Source organism: Bactrocera neohumeralis, chromosome 3, assembly GCF_024586455.1.
Source record: "Bactrocera neohumeralis isolate Rockhampton chromosome 3, APGP_CSIRO_Bneo_wtdbg2-racon-allhic-juicebox.fasta_v2, whole genome shotgun sequence".
Classification (NCBI taxonomy): domain Eukaryota; kingdom Metazoa; phylum Arthropoda; class Insecta; order Diptera; family Tephritidae; genus Bactrocera; species Bactrocera neohumeralis.
In genome coordinates, this window is record NC_065920.1 from 71097755 (window position 1) to 71123367 (window position 25613).

The following is a 25613-nucleotide window of genomic DNA, read 5'->3' on the forward strand; positions in this document are numbered from 1 at the left end:
CCAAGCGTTGGCAGTTTGTGTGAACGCGTGTATAGGTGTGAGTATAAGTGAGTAGTACTTTTACTACTTGCGCTGCGAGAGACTGTTTCGCAAGGTTACAGTGGAGCAAGTAGAGTACTTATGTTGATAAAAAATTTTGATTACGTTAGAGGTGGCGAATTTTTGATCTCAGCAAATATTTTTAAGCTAATTTGAAATTTAGTGTGCACTAAGAAAATGTTATAGTCAAGCGTAGGTTACAACCCGGCTCATTCGCGTGGGTTTTCTGTGGTGGATGTCCTAAAGTGCGAAGAGCCTTCTTTTGAGCGGCTTGAATAGCTTTAAAATCTGAACCAGCTGAGCTCACCCAGTTTAAATTTCATACGACGAGATCGGTCTGAGATGGAAGCAGGAGTCACGTGCAGAGGATGGAGTCATGTGTAGAAGTTCACACAAGTGAGGAAAGTTCTCTGAGCGCCATTCACTTTGGAGTGGCCAGAAATGATTCTTTTACATATAGCTCAAGCAGTTCAAGACTTCTGGTCTTAGATCAAGTATTCTCTGGGTAGCCAAAGAACACATGTTTAAAGGCGAGCTAAAATGAGAAGGCGAACCATCCCTCTTTAGGGTTGTGTGGGTTTGGGATACGCCACGTAAAGAACATCATCAACATTTTGCTGTTGTAAACTCGGCTATAACCGCATAGGTGATGTCTATACCAATAAAGAAGAAGAATGTCGGTCTAAGTAGTGTCTTACGAGGTGTGTTCAAAAAGTATCGCGAGTTTTGTGTTTTTTCAAAAATTATTTATTTATTCATGAATATCTATTTTGTCCCCTTCAAAGTAATCCCCATGAGATATTTTACACTTGTGCCAACGGTTTTTCCAATCTTCGAAGCACTTCAAAAAATCATTTTTTTTTATCTTCTTCAGCTCCTCCTTCGATGCCGTCTTTATCTCGTCAAGAGAAGCGTAACGTCGTCCTTTCATGGGCCTCTTCAGTTTAGGGAACAAGAAAAAGTCCCAGGAGGCCAGATCTGGAGAATACGGTGGCTGCGGCATCATTAGTGTGTTTTTTTTGGCCAAAAAGTCGCGCACAAGCAAGAAAGTGTGAGCAGGGGCGTTATCGTGGTGCAAAAGCCAATTTTTGTTCTTCCACAAATCCAGGCGTTTCTGGCGGATTGCTTCGCGCAAATTGCGCATAACTTGCAGGTAATATTCCTTATTGACCGTTCTTCCTTGTGGCAAGAACTCATGATGCACCACGCCCCTGCAATCGAAGAAAACTGTCAGCAAACTGTCGCGATACTTTTTGAGCACACCTCGTATATATGAGTTAAACGACAACTGATGCGAGATTTTGACTTTAGGACTCAGTACAGCTACGCAAACCTTAATCTGAGCTGTGTACTCTTGATTTTCACGTAGCCTCATCAATTGGAACTCTCAGATATCTTGCGCTTGGGATTGTAGATACCGACCATATAAGGCCACTTGTTGATATATTTTGTGCCTGAGGGTGTCCACTACTTGTTTGGACTTTTCAGTATTAGTGGAAATGTTCCATTTGGAGAGCCACTGTTCTAGAGCGGTCAATTACGTTTGCAGTTTCCTGTGGGCGGAAGTAGAATTACTACTCAGTCAGAGTTAATCACTGGGAGGTAAGCTGTGTACAGAATGTACAGCATACCAGCGTGTAAGGGTCTCATCTCCCACTCAGCATTACGACATATAATGTCCGATTATTGAAATATGACTTTAGCAGCGGATAGTAAGGCATGTGTTGTTTTTCCTCTAACTTACATAATAGGCTCAGGTGCCAAACCCTGTCAAATACTTGAGGGAAGGAAAACTGTCGAACAGTATTTGGAAATTTCACGGCTTTGGTTAGAAAGTTTTCTACTTGGAGCAGTGCTCAATTCTGCTCTGAAAATTTCTGAGGCCAAATTTGTGATGCGGAATAAATTGTTGCTCCTCCAGCAAAGACAAACGTCTGCGGAAAAATATTTTATTAAATACTTTCGAAGTAAAAGGCTAGACGTTCATGTTGATTAGATTTCCTAATGGCATTGAAAGGCTAATTTATTATTTTTGCCATAACCTGGCGATTTTTTGTTAGATCTCCTCCTGTATTTCTACAGCAACTATTTCAGCGATTGGTAGCTCTAACTGACAAGCAACGTCTAAAAATGTGCTGACTTCTAGCATTGCAGAAGATTCCTTTTGGAGATATGTGCCAAACTCATCGGTTTTTCTGTATTATGTCGGCAAAAGAAATCTCTACTGTTTCTAATAAGTTGTTATCTGGAAACAGTCTCTTTCTCTTGTACTTCCAAAGATGGTTTTCTGTATCTTCTGGTTTGGCAGCAACCAGATATGCCTCTAGGTACTTTTTGCGCAGTTTCCGGAGAATCTCCTGCAGCTTTTTTGTAGCACGATTCAGTCACGTTCTGGTTTACGGATGGAGGATAAAGCGTTTCGGACTTGCTGTGCATGCCAAAGACGTTTCTTCTCTCTCAGCTTTCTCATTACTTTATTGAACTAGAGCTGCTTGCAAAGTTTTTGGTTGTTTTTTGTGGAGCTAGCAACAGACATGTTCATGTGGGTAACATTGTATATTTCCTCTCTGGTTTGGACTTCCGCAGCATAGTCAACTTCTGCCTCAGAGCAAATGGTCATGTTAGGGTCCACTTTAGCCATTCTCAGTATTTTAAAATCCTTGTCACTTAGCCAAGAATGCTTGTGAGTTTGTTCATTGTCAGAACCGACAGAACATATACTAAAATTGGAACGATACAGAGAAGATTAGCATCAATCAATAAATAAGTAATATTAATAGAATTTATCCATACGTAAGGGACTATTTGTTGCTAGTGAAATAAATTTTTTCAGAAAATTATTATAGTTTATATTCTTAAATTAGGTGTGAGACTTTGCTAAAATGTTCCTAAATGTAGGCAACGATTGGAAATTAAGAAATTCATATTTTAGATTTTTCTTAGTTACAAATAAAAAAAGCATTCTTCCAAAGTAGAATCCTATAAGAAAGACTGAAACACTGATTTATTATGAAACGGATGCCAACAGATCAATATACAAAAGAGAGTCCTTTGTCAACTGTAAAAAGCTTTATGAGAGAAAGAGAGTGTGTCAATATGTAAGACCAACCGTGGAACCAATAACGCTCTACTGAAAGCTACAGTGCTAGTCTGTATGTATGTATCTATCCTGTAACAGCTTTTATCCTACTTGACATTTTGTGGTGAATCCACGAAAGCCACAAGACAGATATTAAGGCCAACCGGCTGAGCTGAGGCGACGGCGGATTGGATGAGTTAGAAGCTATGCAGCCAAGCAGTCAACCAAAGATGGTGAATGACATATGCATATATACGCACTTGCATATAACATAAGTGTGTGTTAGAGCAAATGTGTGAATGTATTGGTGCAATGAAGGTATGCCTTGGCCCACTGTGCGGCTGCAGGAAGTCTCTTTCGTGCATTGTAAGCGCATCAGCGCTGGTCTTTAGAGTAAAAAGGGCGTTTTCCGGTTGGACAAGCGAGGCTGACGCGAGCAGCCACTAGCAAGAGTGCGCGTGTGTGTCGGTCTGTATGTGAGTGGGGTTGCTGAATGCCACAACGCGACGCAGGGATGAAGTGGCACAAAATATTATAACTTTTTGCAGTTTAAGAATTCTTTTTTTTTGCATTTACTCACCGCTCGTCGCCGCAGTTACCACATAAATTCAAGAGGCAAAGCAATAAGCGGCGAATAAAGGTCGAAAAGCAAGCAGCAAGCCGCGCAACTTCTTGATATCCTTGCTGGCGCTGCTGATGCTGCATATGCTTGAGTGTATATGTGTGTGACTGGTGGCTGCAGCCAGCATTGGTTGTTGGCCGTCGCAGCAGCAGCAGTTACAGTGGCAGCATCAAAAGTCAGCGTGATGGCTTGGTAGGCAAATGGTGGCGCTTGTGTGTACGGCAATGGAGGGGTGTGAGCGGTTTGGCTTTTATATGCCACCCCCGAAACGCTTTGCTCTCCATTAGTTGGCTCTTGCCAGCAAACTTTGTGTTGCGCAAAGTCGACCAGCCTATGCTGTCCACCAGCTCGCCGCCATCGTCGTCGCTACTACTACTGCAATCGGCTCTGCAGCCAGCCAGTCAGAGTCAAATTGACTGCGATAAGGATGCTTGAAGCTTCACTTTTATAATTGGCGGCAACTGGCACTCTATTGCAATTCGCAATTCGAAACGTTCACAACGTCAAACGCGCGCGACACGCGACGACATTAAACTTAACAAACAGTTTACGGTAAAATATTGTGCAAGTATATTTTGAATTTAGTGAAAAAATGTTTTTTAATGAAAAAAAATATAGAAAAAATAGAAATTAAGTAATAACAGTGAGTTAGAAATTGAGAAATGTCATGCGTGAAAATATTTTAAAATTCTAACGCAATTAACTGTGCTAACGAACAGTGTGTGTAATTGCCGTAATTGACTACCAAATTTGCTGGAAACTTTAATTCGTCAGAATTTTTGCACACAATCTCAGCACGCTGGATACGTTGGGGTTTAAATACTTCCATCAGCGGAAAATGGGCACAGGTAACTCAGCCACGGTTGCGCTAGCAAAAAAATTAGTGCTTAACATCGCCGACGGTTCTTTGTTTATGCTTTAAATATAGAAAAAGACACAAAAAATATGAACAAAAAATTTTCTGGAAATTTTACATATTCTCAATGACTTTATAATATATTACTAAATACGTCAAAAATGAAAAATGAATAAAAATTCTAGAAAATTTTATATATTTTCAAACTGAAAGTTGGTCTAATAGTGTTCAAATAAACCGAACTTTTTTGGAAAAAAAATTTATGATTTTTTTTTTAATTTAGCTTACTTCTTGTATGTTTTCCGTAAGTGTCGTCCAAAGGCAATAATATCCGTTTAGTTTTAAAATGCAGATACCTAGATATGAACTGAATTTTCGCTCCAGCTTGTTAGAATCATTATTTGCTACTAATTGACTATATACACTCGCAAAGTATACCCTATTTTAAGTCATATAATCGAAAAAAAATTGTTTTTCTACTACTTAAACTTCCTATCACTTTTTGCGTCAATATAACCCTTTATTTAACTTAGTGTAGTAAATCGTTGCCTACATTTAGGCAAATTTAGCGAAGTCACACACCTCTTCTTTAATTTTTAATGTTTTGGTTGGGCATAATTTAAACTATTTCCTATTAATAGATTAAATCGAATGCTTTCCGTACGTGTCGTCCAAAGGCAATAATATCTGTTTAGTTATAATATGCAAATATCAAGATAAGAACTGATTTTTCCCCCGCAGCTCATTCGATTATTATTTGCTAGTAACAGTTAACTTATATACTCGTATAGTATACCATTTTTTATATTACAAATCAAAAAGAAATATTGCTTTTCTACTACTCAAACTTCCTATCACCTAATCCCTCAATATCACTCTCAATCTAACGTAAAGTAGCAAAACGTTGCCTACATTTAGGCAAATTTAGTAAGGCAACACACCTATTAAATAATTTTTAGTGTTTTGTTTAGGCATAATATAAACTACATAACTACTAATTTTTAACTATTAGGTAAAATCGATTGGAACATCTGTTTTATATGGGTTTGTTATAATAAAGAAATAGTTCAAAATTTTGAATTTGGCTGCTGATAAATAAAAGTATTAAACAATTTAATTGAAAATTCCACATTGAACTGTTTTTTAATTCATAACCTACCAAAACTCACAGGGTATATGATAACCGCGTATTGGCGACAAGTTTAATGAACTAAATTATCATTTCAGATGCCAAGTTTCTGCTGAAAGCTGTTACAACACATATTAAAAAACAGTGCAAACTGTTTTTGAAAATACTAACTTAGGTTAGGATCAAATAGCACCACTTCTCTGAATGAAGGGACACTTAAACTTTCAAATATCAATTTCTGCACTGAATCTTCTCTCATAGCCTGTTTAAAAAATTAATTAGTCCTTATAATTAACTGGCTGTAGGATATACTTAATGCTATCGGTTATAAAATTGATAATAACTGTGGCTGTTCTGCTATTCTGACTTCCCATCGCTTAATGTTTCAACTGGCTAGAGAGAATACTTATTGCAGTAGGTTATAAAATCGAAAAAAACTGTTGTTTTTCGCTTAATAATTAAATATCACTTCCAATCTAACTGAAAGTAGCAAAATGTTGCCTACATTTAGGAAAATTTAGCAAAGTCGCCCACCTATTATCTGATAAACAATGTTTTCATTAGCCATAATAGAAACTACTTCCAATTGAAAGGCTAATGTTCAGTAAAAATAATTTAATAAGTTCGCAATGATTACCAATAAAATAAAAATTTTAGCAAACAAGTAAGGAAGGGAAAAAAGAAATAATGTAACAGTATATTTTATAACTTCGCAATTTGAAAAAAATCAAAAATGGTAGCAATTTTTCAGCTTTTGGTAAAACTTTATACTAAAATATATGCGAAAGAATGAAATATTCGTTTTTCAACGAAGTTACAAATGGATCACAATCGAATTTAGAATAATATTAATTTATATTTTGGATTTTAAAGAGATTTATATTAAAAGCAAGCATATTAAATCAAATGATCGTTATATTAGGGGTTATGGCTTGGACCGAGCCTATCTGCCTCCAACTAATCCGTTCGCACGACAGTTTGCGTAGCCGGAATGGACCCGAATTTTATTATCCGGTCAAAGGCTGTCAACTCAGCAGAATTCTGCCGCTACTAAAATATATTTGGCTAGTGGTTAAGAAACTACTTCGTTTCGTTAAAATATCACTTATCATATTACCTGTTCAAGAGAAAAATTAAATTACTATATTGGGCATATAGTTGCTCAGAGTAGTATTGAGCCGATTTTCTACATTTTTGTATCTGTTACCAGACAAGAATTTTTCTGAAATTCAGTAAGAGTATATAAAGTCAACTAGATGTTGATGAAAATATATTTGGTATCTGGGGGCTCGGTGAAGTATTGTCCCTTTTCGGCATAAAGACAGAAGATAATCTTGGAAATCGCAATGCGATATGAAATCAACCGATAAATGTATAAACTATGTGAGAACTAGGGGAACATTTTATCCCCTACTACTATTTTTTGACACAAGAGATTATAATGTGCTTTCTGGATATTAATAATGTGCTTACAGGAAAATATTCTCTAATCCAAAAAACTCCACTGGTTGACCGATATTTTTGGTATAAAGTCATACATATGTAGGTAGTGAGATGCATATATTCGGTATCCGGAGTCTTGAATATTTAGACTTTGATTTCGATTTAATTTTTGGGTGAAATACCAAATGCCTTAAAGGTACTATTTAAACAAGGCTTTGTTTCGATGTTTGCATTGATTCTTACTTATATGCTACAAAGTGAAAGAATTCGATAGAATATAAAATTATGTTAACATATGTGGAATGTTGTTATATATCGTCCATTTTCAAAATATAACCTAAAAATGTCGGGTTATTGTTATGAACTAAATTTGGTCGATATTGATCGAGTAGTTCCCGAGTTTCTAAAGTTCATTAAAAGTTTGCGTGACGCGCTCATTGTTCAATTATTACACTAAATCGTGTGTGAACCTTTCGTGCCATTTCAAACGTGAGAGTTAATGTTTAAGGCGTATTTACTTAGTAAGTAAGTTATCGCACTTTGAGTAGTTTTCTACAAACCTATTATATGGAGAGTCCGTATTGTTAACATCCGATTTCTTCCATTTTCACAGAGTAAGAGAAGATAGTAGAAATACTTGTTCTCAGCAAATTTGAACGACTTAGCTTGAGTGGTTTGTGAGATGTATGTTTTGTATCAACTATGGGGCTAGGCCACACCCACTTTATTAAAAAGTTTTAAATCGCAGATGCCCATCTATACTTTGATAGTATATACCAAATTATTGTTTATATAAAAAGCAGTGGGTAGGGTGAGGCATTGGCAACAACTCCCAGGCATGCCCCATACTAAGTTTCTAATGGGTGGTTACAACCTCAAAAGATTTAGATATGTAATCAATCTCTCAAGGGAAAAACTTAGGCTATTTGGCGCCTTCTACACTGGCCATTGTAAGCTTAAGAAGCACTTATTTAACATTGGCCTAGCTTCTTGTACAAATTGCTTGTTCTGAACTGTACAGTAGTCTGTAGGCGCTGGATTAAGGCACTTGGATCCATGTTTCAAAATAGAGATCACAGGGCAAGTAGTTCAGTAGTCTCTTGTATTCTACTCTATGGTAGGCCAGTGTTCTACTTTAGCCCAGAAGAATCTCGCAGTCGCATGCGAGCTGGTGCCATGCTAATGGAGATCCATTTCGGTCCCATTACGATATGAGCAAGGCAAGTATGCTCCGTCTTGCTAGCTCTTTGGCTTTGCAGTTGTCAGCGAATCGGTTGTGACCAGTCACACTCGTTTGGGTTTACAATTTCTAGTGTAGACAGACACTTATTGACTAAGCGCACGTTGAGCGCTTGTAAGTGCTTCGGTGAGTCTTAGACTTCCTAATAAATAAATCCATTTCAGTTTTACTTGGGCTAATGGCTAAGCCGCCGGATAGTTAGGAGTTTAACCTGTTACAGTGTCCAAAAGGAAGCTGCGCAAGGCTAACTCTCATTTCTCGTGGCAACTCGAGCTTTCTTTTTCTGGGTGGTGGTTTGCCTCCAAGTACGCGATTCACTGAAAGAGAGTCGATGAAGGTGTTGATGGCTCTACTGTGAATAGCGGTCAGTGCTTGTCGGAAGTGAGTTGCGTCCGAAGTCTGGTCGGCGTATTGTAACCGGTGGCGTATTCTATATAAACCACTTAAGCCTAATATCTAAGAAAGCCTTTATAAACGAAATGGGACTATGTACATTTCCAAATTTATTAATTCTATTATCTAGATTTACCTTATAACTTTTTAATTTCAAATCTGTGAGAAATCCTTTATTCCCAGAACACGCTCTAAATAAAATAAACAATCACTATTCAACTAAACTGGCTTTTTCACATATTGCCTGAGAATATGTTAATTTCATAATACCCATAGTATACGCCAATAATGCATTTTACCAAAAAATCAAAAAAAAAAAAAAAACAACAACGCACGCACACAATCACGCACAGTTGACTAGAATACGCAATGCGGCATGAAAATCTCAAAAGAATAACAAAAACATATTTTAAAATAAACTTTAAAATATTAAAATAATAATTGAGGCATGCAACAGACAACAACAACAACACATACATACACAGTACAATGCGAAAAATGAAATGCAACAAGCAATTACAACAAAAAAGTGTCAATAAACGAGCATTCTTGCCGGCGAACAACCCTCAAGGAAGCCGGCGGCGCTGCAATTGCACGCCAACTGGTGGATAAAGGGTGTGAAAAGTGGCGGCACGCGTCAAGCGACAAACGACAAAGGGACGGTAGTGTATTCTAAGGGCACATGTGTATGTGTGTGTATGTATGCGTGTATATAATATAACGCATGAGCTGAAAAAATGCATAAACAATGGCAATATGTCAAATGTCTGGGCGTTCGGCTTTGTAATCATTACACCGGAATTCATTACATGACAATATACAGACGTAGTTACATACATACAAACTTATATATACATACCCACACTTCTCTACCATTCTCTATAGCATCCATATCTCACACAGCTACTTGCAACACCCTGCAATTTCATGCCAAGCACTTCCCTTACTGAGGACCGGTGTCTTCATTTCCTAGCCCTCAGTTGTTATTGTTGTTTTTGTATTGCATAACCTAAGTTTTTGTTAGTGTTTTGACAAGTGCCGCTTGTTTATCGAAGCATTTCTCTATTAAATATAAAGTGTGCCGCTACGTGCCTTGTCCGTTGACTGAGATTAACTGTAAAATTGCGGTACACTGAGGTAGAGGAGTGAGCGCGTAAGGGATGTGTGTGTTTGTGAGGAAATGAGGTGCAAAAAATTAAGTGCGAAAAAGGGTTTACTTTGCATTTGTCTTTTGTGGCAAGCCGAGGTGTGTGTGTGTGTGTGTGGACTTTTGGGTCCTTCTGCAGCAATGCCAGTTAAACCCCTTTACCAGACTCATTTCACTTCACTTACTATATACAAGTATGTAGTATGTATGTGTCTCGGTCGAAGAGTCACGTCGAAAAATTCTGTATCAACAACTCTGGAAAAGTCGTCGTGCATTTGTTTATTTAACTTAAGTCGGCCTCTGTTACTTGTGCTACAGAGCTCGTGTGTGTGTTTGTGTGTGCTTTAAAGCACAATAGATTATTGTTTGGAGGTTTAACACCCTACCTGCTTACAACTGGCGACCCACAGCTCATATGTTTTGTTGCTGAAACCCTCGTTTTCATTTAAGTAAACTTCAGTCTGCTGGTTTAGGGTCGGTAATACCGTTTAAGCCTAGTCTAAAACGTTTATTTATCCAGACTATCTAGCTTACTTACTATCTTATTTACTTGTTTTGCTTGTCTATTTTCGTACGTGTTCTGAGTGTTATTTTTAACGCATTTTATTTATTTTCAGGTGATCGCCTGCTGGACATACCGTGCAAAGTGTGTGGCGATCGAAGTTCGGGCAAACATTACGGCATCTACAGCTGTGATGGTGAGTAAAGCGATGATTTTCTGAGAAAAAAAAAAATATTTGAAACATTTTAGAAAGGTGCAGGAGTGCTCTTTAAAATGAAATTTTCGACAAATTATTTTCATTTAATTGTTTGTGAAGAAGCACTAAGGAGAAGTCCTGTATAGACTATTTGCTTGTTTACTGATATACATAATATGATCTGCGCGAGTTTCTTATTCAAAATACTTAGGGGAACTATGTCCTCATCCCATGGAAATATTCTAAGCAGGAGACAGTGCCTTATTTACTCTACTTCCGGTTCCAGCAGGTTCTACCTTCAGTCCTTCAATCCTTTAATCTGGTAAGCCCGTAAGTCTAGTATAAACCAGTTTTGCTCCTTTCAATACTAGTTGGTATTTAGTTGTTAGGCCCAAGATAAGTAGTCATCCTTTAAGATGCTCTTGACGCGAATTTTAACAGACTCTGCGGCCTTACTATCGATACTTCCTCCACTGTATCATACCGGATTCTTACAGCGTAGTCTTGACAATGCGGAACAAGTGCACAAGAGATGCTCCATTGTTGCCCTGGTGCCCGGCACTAGACATTTCCTGCAGTCTTCTCAGTCTGTCAAACCCCTTCTTCGGCCGTGTGTCGCCAACAGACAGTGCCCAGTAAGTATTCCCAACGTATTCCTATGTTCCTACAGTCTCTTCTATCGAGTGCCAATAGGAATTTTTTGAACTTCCGATCTACCCTTTTGTATATGTTTTTTGCAGTTTTGCATCCAGGTAGCTCGTTCCATCGGGCTTTGATTTTCTTTGCTATGCTTCTGTCGAGATCATCGACCATGTTGACCATTTTTGGCCATCTCTATTTCATTTCCTTCGACGCCTTTGTGTCCGGGCATCCAGTAGAAGTTACTTGCTTCTGGCAACACTTTCCACTGCCACTCTGCTTCCCAAGACACTTCTGGCCGTTATTCAACACGCGGTTACTGCCTTAATTGTTGCTTGCCTGTCTACGTTGATGTTGACTTTGGTTCGTTAGAGACAAGTTCCACAGCTTTCGCAATAGCAAAGACTTCAAGTTGAAATATATTGCAGTAGTCCGACAACTTGAAAGGCTGCCTTATGCCTAACTCTGGACAGTATATCCCCGCACCAACTCCATCGTCCATTTTCAAGCCATCCTTTAAGTCAGCCATCTTTTTCTACATTTACTTTAAAGCTTCTTTTCTATTTGAAAAGTGGGATTATCTAGTCGGTGTTTGCCTAACCATTACTCACCGAGCGATGCCCAGTTCTGGATTGTATTGAGAGTGGTGGTAATAATACTGCTAATGGTCTATAGATACCTACCCGTTAATAAGATGGCAATGTCACTAATATCCATAGAAGGGGAGATAGCATTTCACCTTGCGAAGTACATCTGCAGGCATCCTTGGTCATTTTAGTGTCGTTCGATACTGCTAAAGTCTAAAAGATTCCAATTTTTCATAGTTTGAGATCTCTATTTTGTCATCAACTCATTTGCTCCCATCAAAATCTCATTCACATATGACAAGCGAAAACAAGCTTCCTTTTATTTAGTCTAGCTTTGTTACTAGTCGTTTGCTTGAAATATCAGTAGCCATGCACATGCTCCCAGATTCGTATTGCGTCTTTTCTTATTGTCGGCTTAAAGTTTTTCTTACTTTCTTATTTAATGTATTAAAGATATGAAATATTTATAATATGAAAGCACTGGAACTGGATTTTCTTTTCGAGCTTTCGATCTAGCGACCGTATAGTTCCATGTATTGTCTTGGGTTGGTAGAAACTATCTTCTGCAGTCCCTAACCGGCGAAGATTGCAGCAGCGTAATACTCTTCACACAGAGTTCACCTAATGGTTTGCCGAAAGCTGTTACTGCTGCAGATCCTTTAAGAACATGTCTGAAAGCGTTCATCATCGATGGTTTTAACAAAGTTTCGAAAGAAAAATTCAAAAAAAAATCGAAAGATTCCGTCCTTCAGTTGCGTGATCTCGTATTTATTTCTCAAATAAAGGCCCTGAAAATATGCATTCTTTCAACTTTACTCTTATACTTTGTATCTAGAGACTTTCATATAGCTCGATGTATTATATGTATTAGGTAGGTTTAAGCTATCATCTTCAGTCTGTAACCGGAAATCATTAGAGTACTGTAATAATCCTGGCACGGATTCTACTTAATAGTTTTAGCAAAGTTTAAGACAAACTTTTTGTGGTAATAGGCTTCAAAAATATCGTAAGACTTGATATATCCCTCGCCTGCTTACACCTTCCTTAGTATCTAAAAATAGATTATTTGTACAAATACACTATAGAGCACTCCCAAAGGAGCTAACGGGTTTTATCACATGCCTGCCCCTTGCTGCTCTGGTCAAACATTGCTCACCGAGACTGCCAAAAATGTATATCCAGACAAGAATTGTCAACTCGGTGGCATATTCTTATATTATTTCAGCTTCCGGGCTTTCTGGATTATTTGTTTAAGTATCCATTTCTCATTATCATACTGCGGAAGCCTTCTGACGGAGAATATAAAGTACAGAAATAAACTGCACAACTTGCTCTTAGTAAGGTTCATCTTTCCGTCTTTCAATCATGTTAGTTCTTAATAGGCATTGTCCAACAGACCAAGATGCGGTATCCCAAAAATCTTATGGAATGCCGTTTTCCAGCTGCTGAAAAACTGAAGATAGAGCATCGAGGCAGTCATATCTTCGGTAAACTTGACTAAATAGTCGTCTCTAAAAATGTGTGACAGTCTCAAACGCATTTGATCAATTTACGAAGTTCTTTACCATCAATACTTAGCAGTATTTAAGTATCATATTGGATCTATGTTCTCAGCTGCTGAAGAACGATCCTTATTGGCTTTTGTTACAAGTATCCCATTGAACAGGCCTGTTAAGTTGCTCTAGTGAGATCCTTAAAGGTTTTTGCCACAGATTCGACCTTTTAACTATACTTAACGGAAATCCATTACCACAACTTCAAAATTTTAATTTTTTTTATCACTTTTCAGGTTGCTCGGGCTTCTTTAAGCGCAGCATTCATCGAAATCGCATCTACACCTGCAAAGCCACGGGCGATCTAAAGGGTCGCTGCCCCGTCGACAAAACTCATCGCAATCAGTGTCGTGCCTGCCGTCTGGCGAAATGCTTTCAATCGGCAATGAATAAAGATGGTGAGTACCAAAGCGGAAACAATAATAAAATTAATATAAAATTGAGCAGTGAAACAACAAAAAGACAAAAGAATGGCAAAGACAACAAGGAAGTTGAAAACCCTGTTGGCGTCACTTTGCGCTTAACGCATTTCATTATTTATTTTGTTTGCTAATTTGCCACAATTATTCGTAAATTAGCATGCAATGAAAGCCTTAACCATTAGTATTTTGATAGGCTGAAGTATTCGTGAAAGGAGTTTCGGTTTTTGTAACGTTTATTTATTTGAAGTGATTTAAATTATCACAATGCTGCGGGGCGTCACTCTGTGAGATAAATTATTTTCTTAAAAACAAAACAAAATACATTAAGAATATTGTTCCAAATCTAGATATATTTAATGCTTTATTTAAAGTCTAAACCTTCTTCTGTAGAATTATCTCCAACACAGCAGTTTGAAAGTCTCTGAGTTCAGCTTGAACCTTCAATTTGTGGGCACTTCCAACGAAGTTAAATACTGCTTAAATATAGCACTTACGGTTTCAGACTTCAATAACTGAATTTTGGCCAATTTTCAGAGTTTTATGCTCCATTTTAATCGATAATGCCATCTTGAAGGCGAAAGAACTAAGACAATTGAAATAAACTCTAGAGCCAAATGTATCACCAACAAAATCCTTTGTCATGGACCCTGTCCATGTACTAATCACTTTGTGCCGACTCCGTTCTATGAAATGGATAAATAAGCACATTCCAACCAAGCTTCCGATGTCGTGATGGTACATAGTTCCTGCCTTATTAGGCAAAGCTGGTTGCTTTTGAGCAATTACTTAATTCAGACGGTACAATTGTTGACACTAGAGGTCCGACTTGAGAGTTTCGCCGTTGAAAATCAGCTCATTGTAGATCATTTACTGCCAATCCCACCAAATTATTGCAAAACCTTTCAGATCATCAATCCTGACTTGGGCACGGTTTGCACCAGCTCACCGCAATTCGACCACAATCGTTACCGTTCCTTTAAGAAACTGTCTGAAAGCGATTTATCTTCAGCCTCAAAATTTCAAAGAAGATCGAAAGATTCTCTCATCATTTAGTTCTCATATTTACATGCTTTTAACTTTTTTTCTCTACCTTTTTATCTAGAAATTTTCATATATTTTCAAGTATGGCGTTATCGTAAGTGACCTATTTTTCATCAACAGTAACCACCGGCTCCGGAAATGGATCTATTTGGTTGAGATTCAGCAGCGATTAGCAAAACCTTTCTGACCACCAAAACTGACTTGAAGATGAGATGGAAATTCCGTTCATGGGGCACTCATACATTTTAGTTCTTTTTGTATCCAACCTTATTTAATTAGTTCGAAACGATTTATTGTGCAATGTTTAGGTACTGAGCAATCGACACAGTGCTTTCGTAACAATCGGATAGTTCTAGATTGAGATTTCCCGCACTTTCTCTTTGCAATGCAAATTTGAGCTCTTGAGGGGTTTCAAATTAAAATCTCATAGATGAGATGTTGGGCTTAACGGGTTCTCATGATATCCATGGCCTATGCTAAACTAGGGGACCTTACGTACACTTTGCTGAATGAGTAGCTCATTGGTTCCATTAAGTATGTTTTTTTGGATAATATTTTCAAACATATGTACATATGTATGTACATATGAGTTGCAAACATCGAATTTTTCGGTATCGGTAATTTCGGAAAATATTTTTCGGAGAACATTTTTTGAGATTGATATTTTCGGAGAATATTTTCAAATATACATACATACGAATTGTAAAAATAATCGAATTTTTCGAATTCGAAATTTTTCGTGAATTTATTTCGAAGTCGATATTTTCAAATATACATACACACATATGATTTGCAAAAATCGAATTTTTCGAAATCGAAATATTTGGTGAATATATGTACATATGTATGTACATACAATTATGTATATGTATTTTAAAATCGACATTTTTGAAGAATATTTTTAAATATAAATACATACATACATATGCGTTGCAAAAAAAAAATCGAATTATTCCAAAATTTTTTTAAATATACATATGTTTTCGGAGAATATTTTCAAATATACATACATACGTATTGTAAAAATAATCGAATTTTTCGAAATAGAAATTTTTGGTGAATTTATTTCGAAGTCGATATTCTCAAAGAATATTTTCAAATATACATACATACATACATATGATTTGCAAAAATCGAATTTTTCGAAATCGAAATATTTGGCGAAAATACATATGTATGTATGTATATATGTACATACATTTGTATGTATGTATTTAAAAATCGATATCTTCGAAGAATATTTTCAAATATACATATGTGTTGCAAAAAAAACGAATTTTTCCAAATCGAAATTTTCGGAAAATATATTTCAAAATCGAAATGTTCGGAGAAAATTTTTTTAAATCAATGTTTTCGGAGAATAGTTTCAAATATACATACGTATTACAAAAATATTAGAGTTTTTCGAAATCGAAATTTTTGGAGAATATTTTCAACAGCATAATTGTATATGCAAAAATCGATTTTTGAAACTCACAAGTGAATATGACTCCTAAAAGTTGTTAAGCTGAACCATTTTCAGATCTAATCCTATTAAAAAATCAACCCTTTGAAAAAATTATTAAAAAACTTCTATTAATTTCCGATTTCTGACACTCACACATACAAATATGTGTACTTATATATGTATTATACAAACGCACTCTCTTCATTCGTAAATCGCTAGCGTCAAAGCTCTTAAGCCAATATTAAATGTAGCATAAAAATACAAAAGCGATTAGAGTTTCAAGTTCAACAATTCAACCACAGCACACATACACATACACTCACACGCAATCGCATTACAACTACACGCACACAAGCATAAATAAATATGTAAGTTACATTTGATGCATGAAAAAATGGGCAAAAGCCAGGCGGGCAATCGAGCGGGTAGCCACTTCAAAATGAACGCCACTCCCTTGTAACACACAGCAACAAAAAAAGTACAAGAACAAATAGTAACAACAACAAAGCGCACAACAAATTCAAATATGATCTTTATGTGTGCGGCGCTGAGAGCACCGTGTGAAATCGAACACATTTTCGGATTTTTAACATGCAACAATGGCAACACACAACAACAGCAACAACAATAGTCACTGCTGACAACAAATTGTAACAATGCGATGGCAATAACGACAGCAACAACATTCGGGTACCATACAAAGCAATAATAAATAGTAACAACTTCCGCTTGATTGCCGCCACTTGGCGTTGGAATGGCAATGCGCTGCCCAAAACAGTTATACAACGAGGCAGTGTGGTGGTGGGGGCGACAGCCGATTGTGTGCATTGGAGACGTCTGTCAAGTGCTTGTGCGTCGCATAATAGCGGATTACATGCATTATCCTAGCAACTCCTGGCACTAAATCGCACTAAATGTGTATTGGCAATCAGAAATGATTATCCTGTCAGTGTCAAAACGCCTGAATGGTTGGGTGGCCAATGCTGCTCGGTAGCCATCGAACTTTGTCGACCTATGTGCGCATAAGTGTATGGGCTAACGTGCCTGAGGGGTTTTTGTGTTGAGTTACGGACGTCTTTTGGTTATTAAGTGGTTTCTTTAAGGCATTTGAGAGGCTCTGCTGAAGGAATGTAGACTTATTTACTAGTACAAGGTGAGAACTGCTAATCGGCCGTTTCGTTGATTTGTAGAATGCGGTCAGAGATCGCTAAAGGCAAGACAAAGTAATTCAGAAGACATTTAAAACAAAACAAAAGGCAAGGAGATATCGCTTCAGCATTGTAAGTCACCCGCCCAGCCATTTCAAAGCGACTACATGCGCTGGGATTGATGAACACTGCGCAAAAAACGGCCTCAGTACCAAGAGAGACACGAAAAAATGATTCTGCTGCAACACAACGCTCGTCCCCACGTTTCCTAACCCGTTAAAACCTACCTCGAAACGCATAAATGGGAAGTCCTGCCCCATCCGCCATATTCTCCAGATTTTGAACGGTCCGTTTAATAATTGTGCCGTTTGATGTCACATGGTCTGGCTCGGAAGCAGTTCTACCCATGACCGAGTGGAGCTGTCTTTTACTTACTCAAAACTTTTATTTACACTTAGCTCTTAGGTAAGGTTAGCTTAGGTAAATAGTCGCGGTACTCTCGAAGCCACGAATAATCGCACTTGGACTTCTAGAGACGCTTGTGCTTAAAACTCCTCAGTTCGAATCAAAAGGTCTAAGATGCATCAACCTTAATTTGGGGAAAGCCAACAGTGAAAGAGTAAGTATCTAGATGTTTTCACCTTATCTTTTGAGTGCCAATGGGTCAGTGACCTGTGAGGAAACTTATTTTTGCGTCGATGTGAATCGTGCTATGAGCTAGTAGGTCCAACATAGAAAGAAAGCTTCCAGTCTTACGATTAGATAATATTATATTAAAGTTGAGGAATGTAAACTGTGAACCTCCTTATCATCACACTACTTTACTTAACCCAGTTATATCAAGAATTCTTAAAAACAGATTTTACTAAACCAACGGATTGATTGCTCCAAAATCTTGACTGCTTCTTCTTGCAAATGCTTTGCAATCAAGTATGTGCACTGATGTCTCAACAGAACAGAACAGAGATTGTTCTATGGAACAGAACTCCAGTTTGTGCAGATGCCACCTTTGCGTGCGAGACTCGTTTACATCGTACCAGCTGACTGTTTACAGTTGTACTTTTCTTGAAACAGCTTAGATTAGCCAGGCCGTTGCCAGTAACGATTCCTGCATACCTTTCTCGCAGTTCTTTCCGAAATGCAGGTATGACAATAGCATGCAAAGACCAAAGAGTTGCTTGAACCTTTTTGTGTGCTTCTACAGCGAAGAAGGGCTTGGGTTTCATGGCGTAATGGTTTTTTTTCTTTTGTCCAGGAATTGATGTTGATTAAGCTTCAGAGTAGAACATTTAGATGCAGTCTTAAACAAGGCTGGAAATTTCTTCGATAGTCTGCCAAAACAGAATTGAAAGTCCTATGGAGAGACTGGTAAAACAAGGATCGAAAGTCTCGGGGATAGTCTTCGAAATCTTAGATATCGGAGTTTTCAGAGACAGTCTGATAAACGGAATACTCGAAATTTCAAAAGCTGGATGTTTTAGAGACAGTATACTATAATAGCGGCATTTTGATAAGAAAATATACTCGAAGTGTTATAAACAATGCGATAAACAAGGAGGATGAAGGGAGTAGAGACAGAGTAATCATAAACAGGCTGGAAGTTTTGAGACTACTAGAAATCTTAGTGGAACCTTAAGCGTTAGATTGATAAAAAATATACTGAAACTTTCAAAGGTCAGAAGGGTTAGACACAGTCTGATAAAAATAATAGTCAAAGCAAATATGTAAAGAATGTCAAATAAACCAAAAACTGGAAGTCCTAGAAACAATTTAGTATATAAAAAATGGATAAATATTGAGACTGGAAGTCTTGGAGATAACCTGACCAAAATGAGGACTTAAGGAGACAATCGGATAAAAAGAAGACTGACTGTCTGGGAGACTCGCTGATCAAAAAATTATGAAAACATTCAGAGACTATCAGAAAAATAAACAGTCTAGATGGGAATAGAAGCTGGAAGTTTTGGAGACAATGCTATAAAAAGAGACTGGGATTCTCAGAAGCCATCTAATATAGACGTATTGTATTGAAGACATCGTCACCAAAAAAGAGACTAGAAGTCTCAGATACTATCCGATAAAAAAGACATCTCACAACAGGGTGCCCAATAAAACTTCTTTTTCACGATTGAGAAGCCAGGCGAATAGCCAACAATGGACCAGTAGACACATATGCACCCCTATTAACTTGACTCGCCATTTGCGCCAAATTTGTTTTGCTCCAAAACCCACACATACGCATGCTCTTTTAGAAGTATTACAAAGCTTTGAAAGTCCGCCCACAGAAAAAAATATAACTGTTTGTTGGTATACAAGGCAGAACAAACACCATCTCCACTAATACCGTAGAGAAACAATAACAAAAGACAAGCAACAACTTGTCGCTGACACCAACTTGTATCGCTTACAACAATAGCGGCGGCAACTGGCAAAAGCCCAAAAGAAAACAGCGGCGAACACGTACTCCTTAGACGAAAACACACATGCGTGAGTATATGTGTATGTGTTCATGTGTTCATGTGTGTTAGAATTCGCCGCCTTTTAGCAGCTTGTCTTTTTGCCACCGTTTTGTGCAGCAATTTTTATTTTTTTTTGGTGTTTTTGCCTCTGTGTTTTGTTATTTTTGGCACTGCCACACTATTGTTCACAGCGTTGGTGTTGCTGTTGTTGCTTGCTGGTTGCTGCGACATAAATAAACACATACTCACACACTGCAATTCTACAATAGTTACTGTTGTTGTTGGCGACTTGTTTATAGCTCAAAATGTATTTATTTATTTTTGTTTGCGGCTAGTTCTAAGGAGATCCGCACCTTGGGCTATTTTTCGTGGCAGAGCAAAAAGGCAAAAGCCAAAAAAAGTGTTTTTTGTTAGCCACGAAGTTTGTGGGGGGAGGTGCAGTTCTTCATTCGAAGTGATTGTTTTTTGCAAAAAATATTTTTTTTTTCATAAATCTTGAGTCTTATATGCTTCAGTGGCTGCTTCGTTTTATGTTGTATTATGAGTTTAGTCTAAGGTATTTCGTGAAAATTTATGGCTAATAATTGAAGTATTGGTATGCAAATGTTCCGGGAAGCATACGGTCTTTATAGCAACACCTGAAAGTTTGGGAAGATCACAATGTGTATTCTCATTGCAAAACTCTACCTGCTAAGTGTGACTTAAAAATTTATATGTGCTTTCACTTTTAGAAACAGAAATAGTTTATATCAATCCCTGGCGTCTATATGAGCCTAGAAACTTATTTAGGCTCTTAATGATCCATAAGTGAAAATCAGATTATCTGATGAATTTTAAGTTCCAACACCCATAAGTTCCCATAAGTCATTGGGCACATTTTTCTACACTGTAAGATATTTTTCTAGTATATAGGCATCAATTTCTAGCGGTTTTTAGCATTTGATAAAAAAGTACTTGGTATTTTCACCATCCATTTTTACACCAATATTTCAGGAATACACAAAAAGAAAACCAAAAAATAAGTAAAGTTTCGTAAAGTTATATGCACTTTACATATAGTCCGGTTGCGTGATTCGAATGCCATTATCGTATGAACCAACAACACAGAAAATAAACGGCAAAACTTCAAAAATATAGATCGCATTATAAATAAGGAAATTTCGGTTTTTGTTGGCTCATACGATGAAGAATGATGACCTAAAAATAATTTGATTTTTTAAAAATCTTTCATTATGTTGCGGCTTTAAATTCAGTCACAATCGTGGCTTGATGAGACGGTGCATTATCATCGGGAAAAAACACTGAATTATTCTTCCACAATTCCTACGAATGTTCTCACGCCAACGCCTCAATATGGCTATATAGAACTCCCTATTAACCATCCGTCCCTCCGGAACAAATTTATGATGGACCAAACCAATGAGCTAGTTCTTGATTTTTGGTGGTTTTTTTTGGTTTCGGCTAGTTTTTTTCCTACATTCCGATGACTGTTGACTTGTTTGCATATCGAACTCATAAACCCATGTCTCATCGGCAGTTAGAATACTCTCCATTAATGTGTGAACGAAATTCACACGATCATGCATGTCTAAAGAGACCTGTTTACGGTACTTCTTTAAAAAAAAAAATCGTCTTTATCCCGTTTCATAACCAAAATCATTTAAACGCACGTAGTCGTTCTAGCCGTTAAGAACGAAGCATGTTTTCAACGATCTCTCGACCGTCTTTGAAGGCTTTGTACCGCTCGTAGACTTGTGATTTTGATAAACCTGAATCAAAAAAATATAAAAATCGCAATGTACTACTGAGGTGTACCGACTTAATCATGGCGCTCATACTTGGCATAGTAATTTAGTATAGCCCTATAAATATAACAACCAGGTGACCTTACTCCATTTGATTGGTAGTGATATATGAGGTACCTTAATGAATCTCAGGGAACATTCTATTAGTATATGGCATATACATGGTATGTAGTATTGGCAAAAATAAATAAAATCTGGTCGATACTACCACCAACTCCCACATACTACTTATAATGATTTTCATTATTCCAGCAAGTTTAATGCTGAATATGTCACTCATATATTGTATATATACATCAGGGTGTGTTTTTTTTTTGAACTATTAATTTTTTTCAGTCCCGTCACGAAATTTCCTTGGAAATACCCTAAAAAAAATTCCCTGAAAATTTTAGCCCTTAATATTAACATTAAGAACTGGACCAAGGCATGTAAAAATTTTTTGATTTCTATCTTTAAAGGAGGTATTTTATGGCATCGCTTTGACTTAAGACGCATATTTCTCAGAATTGTTCACTCTACAAAAGTGCCCAGTGCAACAAAGTCGTAGCTCACACCGAAGAGGTAGTACGGGGCTCTAAGCCGGTTTTTTCTATGAAATTCGCATTTTTTTTTTGTATATATCTCGTAAATGGCGAGAGCTATAGAAAAAATGTACAAGCCAAACTTGTAGGAAATTTGATTTGTCAAAATCGCTATCATTAACACTTCTCGAGATCTTCGACAAATTTTCATTTATTCAAATACTCACAGCAGAACAACTATGTGAATGGAACGAATATTCGAATAATCGATTAATATTCATGCGAACGGTTACAAACCGGCTATTCGAATAATCGGCTTTCAGGTTATAGAATATATATTATTATTGATTATATTTGATTCCCAAACCAAAAAAAATATTAATCCTATAGAGGAATACAGGTACCGATCGAAGGACTAGTCAAAAGTTTAATTTTTTACAAAATGACAGCTTCGTTTTAGCGAGGCTTAAAACATCGAGCTTACTATCAAAAATCGTATTTCTTCGATCATTACCTAAAAATCTATATCTAAGAAGGTCAAGTGAAAATTTCAAATCGCTCGATGAAGCCGTTTCGGCGAAATTTCCCTCAACGGCTTTAAAAGCGCACTTTCGAGAAAAACGTGTTTGAGGTTTTGAAATAATAATGATGTAGTGAGTCGTAAGCACAAAAAAATTTCAATTTCGATTTTTTTGATGGTACGTTGTTTTGCAATTAGATATAGTATATACATACATACATATGTACGTATAAGCATACAAAATTTCGATGAAGGAAAATAATAATAATTATATTTTTCAGTGAAGTAAAATTTCTAGGATTCTTATAGTGCTTTCACCTTTATTCGTAAATAGTATTTTCACTATAAATATTAAATAGTTTACTACTTATATATGTAATAGTATTTAATGTATGTATAGCTTAGCCAGAGCAAAGTGTAGCCGGTTCTACAAGTATACACATACATATAAATACAGTAAATTCATACCTATTTTCAAATATATTTATTTCTCTCTAATTTCAAACGACATATTCACCGGTTTTTTTCACCCACAAATTAGCCTACAAAACAAAAACACTTTCTGCAATTTGTCAATATAAAATTTGCAATGTAAATTAAAATTTACATAATCTTGCTTGCACAAATATGTTAAGCCTACAAAAGCATGTAGAAATTAGTCGACAAATGCTTTATTTGACACATTATTTGAGCGGCGTTAGGCATACAAAACGCTTCGCTGATGGCGCATAGTTTAAATTGCAAGTTTTTTGCCAAGTTTTATGCAAATTAGGCTAAAATTATATATGAAGGTCTGTTAAATATACTACTATTTGTTTATGCCAGCATTTATCTATAAAAACTATACCATTTACGGTGTTTTTTGTATGCAAATACATGTGTGTGTCGACTTGTGCATGGCGAAAATGCATTTGCAAATGAGCGACAAAGTCCCAAAGTGCATGCTGAATGATTTATTAATGCAGCTGGAAGCCATTTTCATGTCAACATAATATGCCTGACATATAGACTGCAGAACGGCAGAAATTACCGCAACATCCGCATGTGTACATTAACACATACAAGCATGAATACACATATACATATATGCAGTCATAAGCGAAATGAAACAACAATGTCAATTCAGTTGCTTGTATGTGTTTGGTGGCGGAAAGAAGTGTTGCCACAAATGCCCTTTAGGGAAACTGAGAATTATTTCGACATGTGCAATAGGCACTTAAATGTATAACATATACATATGTAAGTATGTGCACATATCTATAAATGAGTCCATTGATATTTGTACATACATACATACATATATGTATATTATAAGAGCTTGAAATGTTGGGCTCGTCCAACAGTCGAAAATTGGGCCGTTATGTGGTTTTGCAACACTGATAAAACGCCTACAAATGCAAGCTTCTGTAAGTGTATATAACCGTATTTAGATGAGGCTACAGCTACGCACTTTTGTTTAGCCTATCAGAAAAATTGGTAATGCAAAAATCGACTTTAAAAAATATTAAAATACATTTAAAATTAAAAAAAAATTTTGAATTATTCTTTTCAAAATTATGGTTATATGTCTAAATTTGCGTTTTAAAGAAAATTATAAAAAATGGGCGGTAATTTTGTAACTAGTTACCAACTAGTACTTTTCAGAACAGACCAAGACAGAAAAATAAAGATATTCTGACGTTTTAACAGAAAAACCAATTAATTAAGAAACATTTAATTTAATTGTTCGAAGTAGTTACCAACTGGCCTTTTGACCAAGCGCAAAAACAAAGATGTTATGGTGTTTAAAAAAAAAAATTTAGAAAATTTCATTTAAATGTTCGAACTAGTTTGCATATGCCAACACCGCGCAAATAAACAATCCTTTATTCTTTAGGAAAACCGGATTTTTCGGAAATTCTTAGACTTTTAGGAATCTCTAAAATATGCACGTTGAAACTTATCTTTTTATTTATAAATTGAAGTGAATTTGAAAGAGAAATATAAAAGAAAAATATTAAAATTATAACTAGTTACCAACTAGTATTTTTCGGACCAGTACAGTTTTTTTATAGTGTTCTAAAAGAGGAACCAATAAACTAAGAACATTTCAATTTTCTTGTTATAACTAGTTCGCATATAAAAACACAGCGCAAATAAATCTTCTTTTAAGTTTTAGGAAAACCAGAACTTTCAAGCATTATTTAGGCTTTTAGGAAAACCGAAAATTTTCCTGATCAAAATTTTCCTTTTATTCATCAATTAAATTGAATTTGAAAGAGAAATCTAAAAATAAAATCACTACTGTCACTAGTTGCCAACTAGTACTTTTCTTAAGAGTCGAAAGATAAACTTGGAAAAAAGAGAAATTATTGATTTTTAGAAAATTAAAATCTACTTTTTGAATTAAGTTAGCAATTAGGCATAGATACATAAAGCAAAACAAAAATTATTTAAGGCTGTTAGGAAAAACGAATATTTCGATATTTCTTTTAGACTATTAGGAAAACTGAAAATCTCTTAATTTTCCTATTCAAAATTATTTCTGCACACATACATACATTTTTAATGAAACCAAAATTTATAACATAAAAGACAATTGTTAGTTACCAACTAGTACTTTTCGGGTCAGTCGAAAAACAAAGATTTTTAATAGTCTTTTAAAACAAATATCTATAAAAGTATAAATTTTCAATTTGCTTACTCGAAGTTAGTTGCGTGGCATACCCACCGCAAATAAAAAATTCTCTTAGCCTTTTAGGGAAAAGGAAAATTTATGAAAATTTATCAATTACAATTTTTCTGTGCATAAATTTTTATTAAAAATGAAACCGGTTTCATTTTTT

The 25613-nt window shown here is 36.3% G+C and overlaps 1 protein-coding gene across 1 annotated transcript in view; it reads left to right on the forward strand.

The window, feature by feature from the left end:
• The window catches only part of LOC126753748 (protein dissatisfaction), a 68886-nt gene that overhangs the window by 7386 nt on the left and 35887 nt on the right, over positions 1–25613 (forward strand). The window contains exons 2-4 of the mRNA XM_050465417.1: positions 4515–4588; positions 10566–10646; positions 13662–13823. Of these exons, the coding sequence (XP_050321374.1) occupies positions 4515–4588; positions 10566–10646; positions 13662–13823 (317 nt within the window). The remainder of the gene's footprint in view (positions 1–4514; positions 4589–10565; positions 10647–13661; positions 13824–25613) is intronic.